The sequence below is a fragment of the Vulpes lagopus genome, chromosome 4 (genome assembly GCF_018345385.1).
Source record: "Vulpes lagopus strain Blue_001 chromosome 4, ASM1834538v1, whole genome shotgun sequence".
In the NCBI taxonomy this organism is placed as follows: Eukaryota; Metazoa; Chordata; class Mammalia; order Carnivora; family Canidae; genus Vulpes; species Vulpes lagopus.
Window position 1 is genome coordinate 32,242,149 of NC_054827.1, and position 14,924 is coordinate 32,257,072.

At 41.3% G+C, this 14,924-nt stretch overlaps 2 protein-coding genes across 3 annotated transcripts in view; one reads left to right on the plus strand and one right to left on the minus strand.

Annotated features, from left to right (window-relative positions):
* Positions 1-960: 960 nt before the first annotated feature.
* LSM1 (LSM1 homolog, mRNA degradation associated) lies at positions 961-12,274 on the minus strand. Its single transcript, XM_041752652.1, has 4 exons — positions 11,948-12,274; positions 6,868-6,936; positions 5,347-5,462; positions 961-1,457 (listed from the first exon to the last, which is right to left on the minus strand). The coding sequence occupies exons 1-4, from the start codon at positions 11,991-11,993 to the stop codon at positions 1,287-1,289; spliced, it is 402 nt and encodes a 133-aa protein (XP_041608586.1). The 5' UTR covers positions 11,994-12,274; the 3' UTR covers positions 961-1,286.
* Positions 12,275-12,308: 34 nt separating this feature from the next.
* The window catches only part of BAG4 (BAG cochaperone 4), a 36,043-nt gene continuing 33,427 nt past the window's right edge, over positions 12,309-14,924 (plus strand). The window contains exon 1 of one of the 2 annotated variants that reach the window (XM_041752651.1): positions 12,309-12,823. In XM_041752651.1, coding sequence (XP_041608585.1) covers positions 12,554-12,823 — 270 coding nt within the window. In that variant the 5' untranslated portion in view covers positions 12,309-12,553. The remainder of the gene's footprint in view (positions 12,824-14,924) is intronic. The other variant, XM_041752650.1, reaches the window with a different exon arrangement.

A 14,924-nucleotide genomic window follows, 5' to 3' on the forward strand; every position in this document is an offset into this window, starting at 1 on the left:
ATAAATCTTAAAAAAAAAAAAATTATTTATTTGTTCGTGATAGATAGAGGAGAGAGAGAGAGAGAGAGAGGCAGAGACACAGGCAGAGGGAGAAGCAGGCTCCATGCCGGGAGCCTGATGCGGGACTTGATCCTGGGACTCCAGGATTGTGCCCTGGGCCAAAGGCAGGCGCCAAACCGCTGAGCCACCCAGGGATCCCTCTGTTAAATAAAATCTTAAAAAAAAAAAAACAAAAAACACAACACAACACAACAAAACCCAAGAGTCAGAGAGGGGAACTGAGAGAGAACAGTGTCTCTCCTGACGTGTCTGACGTGTCTGAACTCCTCGTTTGGTACACTGCCCAACACTACCCTGCACTCTTGAAATCGGTATGTTATACATCCGGGCAGTCAACATCATACCATCTCCCCAGGTCATCAGCCAAGAATAACCTAGATTATCAGTCCCTGAAACACCACTTAGTTTCTGCTCCTTTATGATGACAGCACAAGAGGCTCAAGACACAATCCCAAGAACCAGAAAATCTAACCAAATTAACAGAAGATTTGGAGAAAAAGTCACCTTAGTAAAGTCCTGGGTCTCATGGGAATGCAGTTTGGACTGCGTTGGTGAAGCAGTAACAGCAAGTATGGTTGTAATGCTGTTTCTCAAAACCGAGGCTTCTGATACCATTAGTTAACTGTAAAACTTCACTGAAAGCTCCTTCCTCAAGCCTCCTCAAGCCCTTGAGCTCCTCCACACTTCAAGAAAAGGTGTTTTTCTTATTAGACAAAAATATGAAAAGGGGAGAGGGGAAGACCTGCAAGATATTTAGGATGAAAATATTCCTTCATAAGCAACTAGCAAATTGGAATTGTCGCTGAAGGGACAAATCCCAGTGTGGACAGCTTATACCTTTGAGAGCAGAAACTTAATTTTATCTATTCATTAGAGGCAACTCAAACTTAGGAAATAACATGAGTTTTCAGATTATTTTATTTACAAGTAAATGGAGAATGTCTCCTGTGAACACTAAAGAAAGGCAACATAAAGCAGGGTTGCCAGCTCCACAGTGATCAAAATGATGTGTCAAAAAGGATCCTTGCCTCTGTTTTTTTTTTTTTTTAACAATGATTTTTGTCATTAAAAAGGGGGGGAAAGTGATTTCATGTTGTTCATGTGAAAGAACTCAAAAAGGACTTTTCAATACTCTACAGTCTCTAGTCAAATGAGTGAGGTGATCAGGATCACTTTCATTCAGTGACAGCCTTGCTCCCCAAAAGCAATAGCCTCTGAGCAAATGATTAATACTCGTCAAGGGTATCTGCCCGAGGAATGGAGAGACCCCGATCCTTCAGAGCTTGAACTTTCAGCTTCTCAGCTTCCAGCTTGGTCTGCTGTTCTACCCTTTGTTCTTCTAGGATTTCTTCAATAGACACTTGCTGGAGGGGTGTGTCACTCTCCTTTTCCAAGTCCTACAAAATAAGCAGGGTTGAAAAACTTCAACTGACAACCAAGAATAGAAAACATTACAGACCATTAGGCAAATGGATTCCTATGTCAGGCTTGGGTTATTTATCATAATTGTTACATGGCTGAAATATCCTTTTCCTGGGGACAGAGAAGCTTCCTAGAGAAACAGATGGCCACACTACTACAAAATACATACTTATATGAATGTGGTGGTAGGGATCCCTACCAGTGTGTATCACAGAGCTTTAAGTTACCTGCAGTCCTACAATACTCAAAGACTGCTTTTCTTAAAAAAAATTACATATTCATATATATGCATGAATAGCTGTCTCCCCAACCCCAAAGGATCCAAAAGAGAAGTTACTGAGGGCAAGATGGCTTTAAGTAAGTTTTGTATTTTTACATGATCAAAGTCAGCTTAATTCCTGGGGGTTTTGGCTCACTAAGAAGGTAGAGAACAGTGATTCAAAGAAGCACCCCTCACCCAAAGAGAATAAACTGCCCCTCTGTTCCATTAACAAGGAGGCTTTAAATCATAAAGCAAGATTCTTTTCCCCTCTATGGCAACAAATCTACAGAAAACCTTAGTAGACCGGTTAGGTCACTAAAGTAGTTTCACTCCAATATATTTCTCCACTGTTTTAATTACAGTATTTTTGTTTTTAAAAAAGTCATTTTTTCTGTTATTTAAAAAAAACACGTGTACTGTATAAAATTTAGAAAATGGACAAGCAGAAAATTACCCATAATTCTAGTATGAAACAATATTTTGGTGAATAGCTTTCTAATTTTTCCATGTATATATTGACTTGAAACCCCACAAAGCAATTAATTGTAATTCTTTCACTTACTCTGGCATAAGACACTTAATTTTTTTTTAAAGTAGGCTCCACATCCGGCACAGAGCCCAGCATGGGGCTGATATTAAGACCTGAGCTGAGATCAAGAGTTGGATATTCAACCAACTAAGCCACCCAGGTGCTCCTATGCTTAATATTTTTATGTTTGAACACCATACAAATATTTGGTAACTAATCTTATGCTGCAGAACCTTGCTATAAAAGCATCTCACTATCCATAGATTCAACTTATTCTCCTTAAAATGAACATACAGGTATTATTCTGTGTTTCTGTAACATGGAAAGACTATATATATGGGATATTCTTATTTCTTATCTTTTTTCTATGATTTTCGATCTTAAAATTCTGGGAAGGCATTAACACACAAACCCTCAGGACACTCCACCCTACTGCTGGGTACTAACACCACATGTGTTGCCAAGGCCTCAGAACCCACAGGCAGTGACAACAGGTGGAAGATCTTCACCAGAGAGATTAGAATGAAAGCCACACAAATTATATAAGCAAGTCCTGCCTTGGCTCGAATGTTAGCTGCCCTGGGAAAAATGTATCTTATCAAGTATAACCAGCCCTAACAACCCATGTGTAGCAGCTGAAGGGAAGACAATGTTCTTGGCATGGTATACTGCCTCTTGGACTTTTCAGTATGTTATTCATTGAGTTGTTCATGTGGTTATGATGATGCCAATTTCCAACAATCAGTTTTATTACTTAAGGCTGTGTGCATCATCATCCTTGAGGCAGAATCTAGGGACTTCCTAAACAACAGATGTTTACAGACTCTAAATGGTTTCTGGGTATGAGTTTTTCTCGGGTGGGTACTTAATTTCTTCACACTGACTATTGATTGGTTCCTACAGCTGTGTAACCATTCTGAACCACAAGGCTTATAGCCGTACCACTGTAAAATTCCGCAGCATCCAAACCATTACCATTCAAGAGTATTTTCTCCACAAAAGAACTCCCAGGAAACAACAAATCTTCACGAACAAATTCAAGTTCCCTCCCTCTCCTCACATACATATACATCTACACAGGGGCACATTTGTGCCAATGCAACTGGCACACAAAGCATTTGTGGTGTCTACAACTAAAAAAAACTGAAGCAGAGTATGTGTATTTTAACTTAAATCTTTTTTTTTCCTGATAGCAAGTCATGTTTCCTCTTTAAAAATTAAATTGAGAAAAGTATAAACAAAAGAAAAAAAAATCACCCATACTCCTACTGTCCAGAGATGGATTAGCCCTTCTTTATATACTGGCAGAAGAGCACTTTACTTTGTAGTCCTTTACTACTGCCACTCCCCACACCTCACGGTACTGTATTTCAACCTCTACATGTTACAACGAGATGACAATTCCTACAGCTGAAACATGTGAAAAATGATCTACTGAACCAAAATTATCAATCACAAAAACACTTTCAAAATTAGAAAAAAATATTTTCTACATTTCATAGCAGGACTTACAATATTGCTATTAACACTATTGATTAGTCACCTCTAGCTGTTTCAACTTGAAGTCTCTGAGCCAACCTGACCCTGGCATAGATTATCTCCTTACTTTTCCAAACAGCTTATTGTTAAAAATCGCTACAGACCAAACCACTTCAAAGACTTCTGTAAACCAGATATAAGATGTGGTTAGGTATTGAGAAACTACTGAAAATGTTAAATGCCAAAGTTTTTTAGTTTAATTTTCCTGGAAAACCCAATAATCAAAGCAAAGCCAAAGGTTTTAAACTAGGTATTTTTCTTGTTTTTTTTGGTATTTTTTTTTTTAGTAAATATTTTATGTAAAATATGATAATCAAGTTTTATCTTCTTTTAAAAATGTCTGAGAACCACCGTATTGGACATCTGAAACTAATATAATACTGTATGCTGGGGCACCTGGGTGACTCATTTGGAGGAGCATGTACCTCTTGATCTTGGGGTTGTGAGTTCAAGCCCCATATTGGGTATAGAAATTACTTAAAAATAAAATCTTTTTAAAAAAAATAAAAAAACTACTGTATGTTACCTGGAATTAAAATAAAAACTTAAAAAGCCAAAAAACCCCATCAAGTCTGAGTACATCTATTAGCTATATAAGTTTTCTAAAAGTTTTGTATGTATTTATATATGCCTACATATAGACATGTGTATACGTATGGTTGTGTACGTGTACATACACATACACACACACAGATCTACAGTAACAACATTTTAGAAGACTTAACTTTTCACCTGCCAACTGGTCTTCCTGGCATAGGTATAGAGGTATCCTCTTTGGTTGTGAGCTATGATCCAAGGAGGCTGAGCTCCATTCTCAGGAGTTAATAGAAGAGGCTTTTCCTATAGGCCCCTTCTTTCTTTCCCCTTTCCCCCCTTAAAAGACAGGAACATCACAATGTATATGCAATGTGTCTTTCCCTCAAGCATTGCTCAGTAGCTCTAGGTCATGAAAATCTACTTGTAACCAATTGTTTAAATGACTGCAAAACATTCCAATTGAGTGTCTGCCTTTGGCCCAGGGCATGATTCCTGGCCAGCTCCCTACAGGGAGCCTGCTTCTCCCTCTGCCTGTGTCTCTGTCTCTGCCTCTCTCTCCATCTCTCTCTGTCTCTGTCTTTCTCATGAGTAAATAAATAAAATCTTAAAAAAAAAAAAATTCCAATGCACATAAATCATACTTTATTATTCACCTCTTGTTAGGTATTAAGTTTTTAAATTTTCTGCTGTTAGAGATAGGAGAAATAACATATTAATGAACATGTTTTTACAGTATGGCATTTTTATATCAGGTAAAATCAACAATACTTTGTTGCTAATGGGATCAAAATCTTTAAAATGCCAAGTGGCACTGAAACAAAGTTAATTATTCTCTCTAGTTTTCCTTTTATGTCTGTAGCTCTCCTGAACTAATGTGCTAGTTTCTGCTAGAAGCTGGATGCAATGTGGAAAATATACTTTTTCCTTCTTGAAAAGAAAAAGAAACCTAGCTAGCATAATTATGAAGACCCACAGCAGCTTAACAATTTTCACTTACTATTTCTCCTAGTAGGACCACATTTTCTCCTCTGACCACAAAAATCCCTCGAGGAATATCACCGTATTTTTTGCCCACATGAATACGCTCCACAGTCTGATGTAGCACTAAATTAGCTATAAGTGTATAGGGAAGAAATAAAGATATTTAGTTTAAATTATTGGGTAAAGGTCTGTTACTCCAATAATCAGTTATTTTGAGTAGAAAAGATTTTGCTAAACATGATCTCCAAACTTTCTAATTCCGGGAAAAGCTAAAATTTTGAATAGTCTTCTTCTGTTTCATTAAGACACACCACTTAGGAGACTCCTAAACAGCTGGAAACTGAGAGAGTATTGGGTATTATGTTGCATTAACATGAATGATGGTGGGGACCAGTTACAAGAATTAAATTCCTTTACATCAGTGAGATTGTGACTATCGATGTGATTATAAGAAAATATAAATAGTCGGGATACTTGGAAGAATCTAAAGCCTAAACAACTGGAGAGGTCAAAATTCGTTTTTAGACAAAAAACAAGTTTTCCTCTGTTGTGTAGGTTTGTGTATATGATGAGTTACCAAAGATTTAACTTTGTTTCAGTACTTAGGATTCATTTAACCCAGTGCAGGTATCCATGGATTATGATACACAAAAACCTCTTTTCACTTTGTGAGATAACTGTACCTGGTAATGTGAGAATAAAGTCAGTATTTGCTACTTTTCCCCCAAGGTATTTTGATGAATTTGACAAAAGATTCAGAACCCCAGTCTGTTAAGAATAATTATTATTATTTTTAAATTGATATTATTTGTCTTATTTGAAGAAAAGCAAATATCGCTGCTATCTTCCGTAATTCCTCTAAGTGTTTCAATTATGTTGCTTTTCCTTATGCCCAAATCCATTAGGAAATGTCCAACGAATGTTGATATGAACTGAGAAGTTCCTTGAAACAGAAGCAAATATAGATCTCTTTAGAAAAATGCAAGATGCAAAACAAAGACTGAGACTCTTTTGGGTCTGCTGTATCTCTCAAGTGTAAAATCTTGAGCTTAAAGTTGGGACCCCCAAAAAGTTCAGGAAATGCTTTCTATACAATTTTCATTGGACAAGGGGGATTACCTTCAGTGCAGGAACTACTCTGAAGAATAGTCACACCCAAGCCAATGTACAAATGAGCAGCTTTTTCAGTGGCCTGAGTTTATTTCTATCGTTTGGCTCCCTCTACTGGGGAAAATAAAAAACAGTCCAAAACATTGTAATCCTATGTTCTAGTGAAAACCAGTTTTAGAAATACAAGCTTGAAACAAACAAAAAAAAAACAACAACAACAAAAAAAGAAATACAAGCTTATAAATACTAACTTTTGAATCACCTGATTGTAATTTAGAAAAAAAGGACATAATGACTCAAAAACAGTATTCCATTATGCCAGACACTTGAAAAAGCTGCAGGATTAAGTTAATGTCAACATTTAATAACACAAACATGCAAAAGCAGCTCTTATTATTCAGAGTATAAGTCTATAACTAGTACATACCAAATTGATCAATGCTTCTTAAAAAACCTATAAGCGTCCTTCCATCTCGAAGCAGGACCAAGTGCTTTTCTGGGGAGAGGAAAAAAAGATCTTTAAAAATGAGAACTGTTAGCTTCAGCGAGTTTACAGGATTAATAATAAAATAAAGTTAATAGTTTAAGCTCTACCACTTCTCCCAATGTATTTAAGGCAGAATTAATTGGGAAATTAGTGGAAGGACCAAGGGGTCCTGGGGTTTAGATGACAAGATTCCTGGTGAAAAGGATCAAAGTCATGTGGCAGAGTGGGCAAAGGAGTGGGTGAGTTGACTGGAAGCCAGCCTCCCAGCTCTAGATGTTAATGTTGGCAGTTAAATCCTCCCAGTGTCATGTCAGTTTCTATATCCAAGGATTGAGGAGGTCTAGATAACCTTTACGGTCTTAATACTAGAATTATTTTCCTCTCAACTTAGAAGAGCTTCTATTTCACATTTTGGGATCAGGGAAGGTTTTGAATAAAAACAATGCCTCAGACAGGTAAAATGAGCATGAGCAAAAATTCAATAATATTTTTCGAGAGCCAACCACTGGTCTGGGGCTTAGATATACCATAGAGAAGACTACTCAAAGTCACCAACCTTATCAACATATATTCCTGGTGAAGGAAGACAAGTAAAAAAAAAAAAAAAAGACCCACTGTGATTAATACAATGGAATAATACACAAGATAGCAGGATAGTATGATGAAGAGAGAGGGGAAGTAGCTACAGAAAAGAGAGTGGCTAGGGAAAACTTCTAAGAGAGACTTTGAACTGCACTAAGGAATGACAATGAGCCAGTCGCTAGAATGGCCAAATTTATTCATTAATCATCTTTAATGATGCAGTTAACTGCATCTTTTTTCTTTAATGATGTGCATAAAGTACTTTCTAGAAGCATAACAGAGAAATAAGACAGTGATTCTTCCCTGAAGGAATTTGTAGTCTTCTTTGGGTTATAATTAAGTTCCATAAGAAAGCAAATCTTAATTATATGAGATTGAGAGAAACTAGCTAGCTAGAGGAGGTATCTGAATTGAGCCTTGAAAGATCACTTTTGGCCTCTGCGATGAATGACAGGGAAAGAGAGAGAAAGGGGAATCTGCAATTTAGGAAGCAGGGGGGAAAAGGCCTGTATGTATCCATACGTTTGGCTAAAAATGTGGGATATAAAGGGAAGTCAAAGGATATAAAGTCCAAAAAGTACCAGAAGCAGGTTCAGTTTGGATTATTCTTCACAAGAAAACATTGAAGTATGAACTGACAGAAAAGGGAAAGCAGAATGTGAGACATGAAGAAAAAACCTATACCAAGGCCAATGAGAAGGAAAAGGCAACAGAACTAAGACTGTGTAGTTCTGTTTTGTTTTGTTTTTTAAAGATTTTTCATTTATTTATTCATGAGAGAGAGAGGCAGAGACACAGGCAGAAGGAGAAGCAGGCTCCATGCAAGGAGCCCAACGTGGGACTCGATCCCAGGTCTCCAGGATCACATCCCGGGCTGAAGGCGGTGCTAAACCGCTGAGCCACCCGGGCTGCCCTGTTTTTTTAAAATATTTACGTATCTTTGAGAGAGAGTGCATGCATGTAAGTGCTCACAGAGGGAAGGAGCAGAGGAGGAGAGAGAATACTCGATCAGACTCCATACTGAATGCAGAGCCCAATGTGAGGCTTGATCCCAGGACACTGAGATCATGACCTGAATCGAAACCAAGAGTCTTGGTCTAACTGACTGAGCCACCCACACACCCCAAGACTGTTTAGTTTTAAGTGATGGGAATTTGTAAGGGTAGAGTATGATTGTATGTGGGGGTGCTGAAGAAATGAGTTAAGAAGATGCAGGAATTTTTTAAAATATTTATTTGAGAGACAGGGAGGGAGGGAGGAAGAGAGAGCACTAAAGTGCACAAATGTGGGAGGGAGGGGGAGAGGGAGAGGGAGAGAGAAACTCTAAGCAGACTCTAAGGAGACCCCAAAGCTCGGCGGGGCTCCACCTCTTGATCCTGAGATCACGACCTGAGCTGAAACCAAGTCAGATGCTTAAGTGACTGTGCCATCTAGGCGCCACAAGATGTAGGAATTTTGAGTCATGACAGAACAGATCATTTATCAAAAGTTGGCAGTAAAAGATTAAAGTGAAAGACTGTTATTTGTGATTCTAAAGTGCTAATCAGGGCATCTACACAGAAATGTCAACAGGGAGTTGGAAATATATAAGACTAGAATATCAAAGAGGTCAGAATTAGAGCAATTTCTGATAGGTCTACAAAGAGGTGATACAATTATAAAAGTCCAGGAGCTCTCCTAGAAATTTAAAGAAAAAAGCATGGGGCACCTGGGTGGTTCAGTTGGTTGAGCAGCTGGCTCTTGAATTCAGCTCAGGTCATGATCTCAGGTTCCTGGGACTGAGTTTCATGCTCAGAGGGGAGTCTGCTTGGGCTTCTCTCTCCCTCTTCCCACCCCCTAAAATAAGTAAACAAATCTTAAAAAACAAAAACAAACAAACAAACAAAAAAAGGGGCAGACCAAAGATAGAACCTAAGGGGCCACCTATTTTGAGGAACAGTTAAGAGTTGGAGGGGTGAGAAAATTAGCAAGTACCAGTGCTGGAGAAAACAAACAAACAAACAAACAAACAGAATTAAGAACCCAGTGGTATTAGTATCACAATATTACAGAGGAGAGGGAAGAACCCAGAAGAATGCATCAGATTTTGGCCTTTTAAGAATGCAGCTTCAGTGTGATGATAACGAAAATCAGATTGCAGGTATAATGGAGGTGGTCTACTGCAGGTGATCAGGAAGTAGAATCAAAATGGAGAGGATTCAAAATGTTAAGGGGTAAGGGGATCCCTGGGTGGCTCAGCGGTTTAGCACCTGCCTTAGGCCCAGGGTGTGATCCTGGGGTCCCGGGATCGAGTCCCATGTAAGGCTCCCTGCATGGAGCCTGCTTCTCCCTCTGCCTGTGTCTCTGCCTCTCTCTCTGTCTCTCATGAATAAAAAAAAATTTTTTTAAATAAAATGTTTAAAAAAAAGGTTAAGGGGTAAAGATATGAAAAAGGGATGGGAGTTTGATGAGGAGACATAAGTGGGAAAAAAAAGTATGAGATGGACAGACAAGAATAAGAATATACACGAATGGAAGGATCCAGGGAGAGAGAGAAGATACGAGAGAAAAAGGGCATTAATGGAAGAAATAGGGGAAGAAAGAATAATAAAAGACCACAGACTGAAAAGGAATACCTCCTACTCAGATGAGAGGATGGATGCATATGCAGAAAGACTGAGGAGAGAGGAGGAAATTGTGTGTGGTTGGGGGGGACAGCGAAGGGTACATAAGGAATGGTTTCAAACTTTTCAGTAAAGGAGGGGGCTTGGAGTCTACAAAGAAGGCGTTAGAGGGTTTGAGAACAAAAATTATTTTTAGTAGAACAGCAGGATTTATTAGGAGCCTCATATAATTCAGATATATAAAATGAGAGGTGGGCAGCCCTGGTGGCACAGCGGTTTAGGGCCGCCTGCAGCCCAGGGTGTGATCCTGGAGACCCTGGATCAAGTCCCACGTCAGGCTCTCTGCATGGAGCCTGCTTCTCCCTCTGCCTGTGTCTCTGCCTCTCATTCTCTCTCTGTGTTTCTATGAATAAATAAATAAAATCTTATAAAATCTTATAAAATCTTATAAAATAAAATAAAATGAGAGGTGGGGGCAAAAGGGCATCCACAGACAACTAAAATTGAATTTTTCATTACATATTACAGATTAATTTGTGCAATTATTATCTATATAGAAGTACAGTCCAATTCACACTACATTTTCTTTCAATAGCAAAATCACTAATTTGGATTTATTTACTGATTTGTTTTTAAAGATTTTATTTATTTATTTTATTGAGAAAGAGAGCACAAGCAGGGGGGAAGAGCAGGCAGAGGGAGAGGAGCAGCAGGCTCCACTGAGCAGAGAGCCCCATGTGGGGCTGGATCCCAGAACTCTGGGATCATGACCTGAGCCGAAGGCAAACACCTAACGGATTGAGCCCCACTAATTTGGACTTAAAGAATGATTTCAGACAACGAAGAGAGTATGATCACAGACTCACATTTTATTATTTTTTAAAAAATTGTATTTTGAAGTACTCTCTAAGTAACCCAAAGTGGGGCTGACCTCACAACTCTGAGACCAAGAGTCACCTGCTCTACTGACAGAGGCAGGCAGGCGCCCCAGGGACTCACTTCTTAAATTTGCATACATAATAACCGTGATTGTTGTAACTTGTTTGGAACTGTGTAAACCATTTTTGCAGCAATTATAAATTAATGAGACAGACCACAGGATTTTAAAGGATTAGAAAATGTTGCTTGAGGAGTAATTCACAGATGAGAGCTTAGAAAAGGAGAGAGAGGAGTCTTTCTTTTGCGCAGGACCGAACTCTTCCTTAGAACAACGATGGGGAGAAAAGGGAGGTCTTTTCAGTACAAGTAAGAGAAAACCGTCGAACAGAAAAATAAGTTTGAAGTGATTCAGCCTTTCCAGAAAAGTCAATACCTTTGTCTGAAAGTGCTGATGAACCTGACGGTAAAAGGATATTGCAAATGGCTACACAGCATTTACCTATGTTTACTGCCAATTAAGTCCAACCGCTGCTATCTTTTAAAACGTTCGTTTCTTAACGAATCCTTTCTCTACTCTCATTCGTCTACCAGTAACAAGCTGGTACTTCGATATATTGCAGGTGGGAAAGAGTGGACGTGGGGAGGGGCAACTCTGGCGTCTGGGTCTTGGCAGCCGCGTCCCTCCAAAGCAGGAGTGAATTCTACAGCTTGTGGCTTACCGGCCCACGGGCTGGTGGAGGCTGCGAGACGCAGGAGAGAGGCAGGCGGCTAGGAGGTGGACAAATGGAGTGCCTGAGGCTCTTCACTCACGTGGAGGATGTCAACGCCCAACAGCCAGAAGCGTGCTAAAAACACTCCCCCCGCCCCAGACTCCTTCTACGAGCTCCCCCTGAAGAGGTGTCCGCCCAGGAGGAAGGATCTCACCCGACTTCACGCAGAGGAGATGAGCTACTCACTGTCGATGTCCTCTATGAGGCTGGCGGTACCGGGCATATAGTTCATTTTGAGCTGAGATAAGGCTGCAGAGTATAGCGGCGGCGGGCCAGTGCGTCCAACACCTCCTTCTTTTTGACCGCAGTCGCCGCCTCGGCGGGACCGGGACAGGAACCCGGACCAGGAGCAGCACGTCCGCCCCGGCTTTCAGAAGCCGGGGCCTGCCGGAAACGCCTCCATGTTATTCCCACCCACTTCCGGTATCACGTGCCCGTCCTCCGGAAGAGGCGGGACTGTGGCGCGGTCCCGGGACACCCATTCCCCGCCCCTGGTAAAAGGGGAAGAGGAAGCTAGGTTGACTAGAGGGTAAGGGAAACGTATTCTCCCTTTTAGGAAACGCAGGGCTGCAGCTCATCCTCCAGCTTCTCAGACAGCCGCCCCCCGCCTCCCCCGAGGCACGGACCTCCGTCCCACGACTCTCGGGACTCGCCGCCGAAGGGGCGGGCCCGAGCCAGGATTGGCTGTTGTCGGCCGACCCCTTTCACTGCTCTCCAGTTCCTCTCGTCGGCGGGCGCTTGCGCCATGGGCTGGCCGTGGGGGGCGGGAAGCGCTGCGGGACATTAGAGCCCATGTCGGCCTTGAGGCGCTCGGGCTACGGCCCCAGCGACGGTCCTTCGTATGGCCGCTACTACGGGCCCGGCGGGGGAGACGTGCCCATGCACCCGCCTCCGCTCTCGTATCCTTCTCGCCCTGAACCTCCCCAGCCTCCCATTTCCTGGCGGGTGCGCGGGGGCGGCCCTGCGGAGACCACCTGGCCGGGAGAAGGCGGAGGAGGGGATGGCTACTACGCCTCTGCAGGCGCCTGGTCAGAGAGCGGTCGAGCTGGGGGAAACCACCAGGTAAGCTTCGGGCCATCTGTCCCAGGGGGTTTCGATAAGGGGAGTCTTTGGAGGGTGAGGGCCGCCGGGGTTGATAAGCCTCTGGAGTTCGTAATGGATTGGGTTTCATGTTTATTTTCCTTATGGGGGGTGCGTTGGAGAGACAGACGGGGTTTGTGGCTGGAGGGATATGCTTGTGTTCTCTGCGTCTCCTTTTCTTCTTCGACCATAATAAATGTGTCTGCTACCATTAAAAAAAAAGAAGAAGAAGAAGAAGAAGAAAGATCCTCCGCTGACTTGATAAGCCGAGTAGCAAGGTGCGGAATCTCTCGCCTTGGGTTGATGGTGGGCTGGAAAGCTTTTGGAGCTCTAACAATTTATCCTGCGTGGCTCGTATGGCCGGCACTTCCCGAGAAGGGAGGTGGCTGCAGCCCCCGCTGCCATTCAGCAACCCCTCCCGACGGGAAAGAACCCTGCAGGAGGAGGAGGGATCGGGCATTTAGCCCTTTGCCCCTAATGCTTTGTCCGGGGTTAACTCACCAGTAATCAATGTTGGAAAGCACCTTTACTTGGATTGTTAAGTTACGTTGCGGTTGCGACGTAAATGCCATTACAACCTCTCTGTTTTATGATTTAATAGTTGGCCCCTGAGAGGTTAACTCACTTGGGCAGTAGAGGTCTCCCTGGGTGTTTGAAGGTTCACTTTATTGCTACTTGGTTTTTTAGGAAGGACCTACATTAGTGCCTGTTTTTCCTAACTGCAAGGAATCTGGAGAGGAGTTTGGCTTTTAGGAAAGAAGCTGAAAAGTGAAAATAGCTTCAGTGTTTGTTTTGCAGCAAGCAGTAGTAGAGGCAGTGCGCAACTGGGCAGTAAGAGTGGCACCGCCAATCTCCTTCCCTGGGAACTACACTCAGCTTCTCAGCATCACTCTGCCATTACTCTCAACTGTGTCTATGAGCCTCTGTGCTTTATCTCTATTTATTTTGTGCATTTGTTGGCAAGATATGTCCTAAGGTATCAGAAAAGTCTAATAAAGGTTATTTGAGGAGCCTGGGAATGCTGAAACATTTTTCATAAAAATTAATGGTAATTGCTTTTTTTTTTCCTTTATGCCATTTTGGCTTTACAGAAGATTTCATAGGAATGTTCTATTTTCAGATAGCAGGGGAAACCTCTACAGTCGGATTTATAATATTTTACTCCTTCTGTTCCTGTGGGAAATGTACTTCTTTTTTGTTAATTAAGTATTTTTAGCAGTGAATTATTATGTGGTTGGGGGGAGCACACCTCTCTTTCCATTCAGTAATTAGAACATCATGGGTTGAAAATGTAGTAGTGAAATGCCCATATATTGCTGGTAGGGATATAAAATGGTTCATTGCTTTGGAAAATAGTTTGGCAGTTCCTCAGAACGTTAAGTATAGAGTTAGTATATTACTCAGCAAGTTTGCTTTTAGATATGTACCCAGGAGAACTGAAAACATGTCTACATAAAGACTTGCATGTTTTTAAGAACATCAAGCATGTTCATGGCAACATTATTCAGAATAGCCAAAAAGTGGAAATAACCCAAATGGCCATCAGCTGATGAATAGATAAAATATGATAAATTTCATTTGAGAGGAAATTATTTAGCCATAGAAAGGAAATAAGTACTGATACATTCTACGACATGGATGAACCTTGTAAACATCAGGCTACATGAAGACCACGTACTGTATGAGTTCATTTATGTGAAATGTCCAGAATAGGCAAATCTATAGGGACAGGAAGATTAGTAGTTGCCAGGGGCTGAGGAACTGAGGACTTTGAGGTGATGGTAAAGGATACGGGGTTTATTTTGAGGTGATGATAATATTCTGGAATTAGATAGTGATGATGATTGTACGACTTTTAATATACTAAAATTGAATTGTGTACTTTAAAGGGGTGGGTTTCAGGGCACCGGGGTGTCCGACTCTTGATTTGGCTCAGGTCATGATCTCAGGGTCCTGGGGTCCGGCTGCATCAGACTCTGTGCTTAGTGTGGAGTCTTCCTGTCCCCCTTCCTCTGCTCCCCCCACCCTTTCAAATAAATTAATAAAAATCTCTTTTTAAAAAAGGGTGGGGGGATCCCTGGGT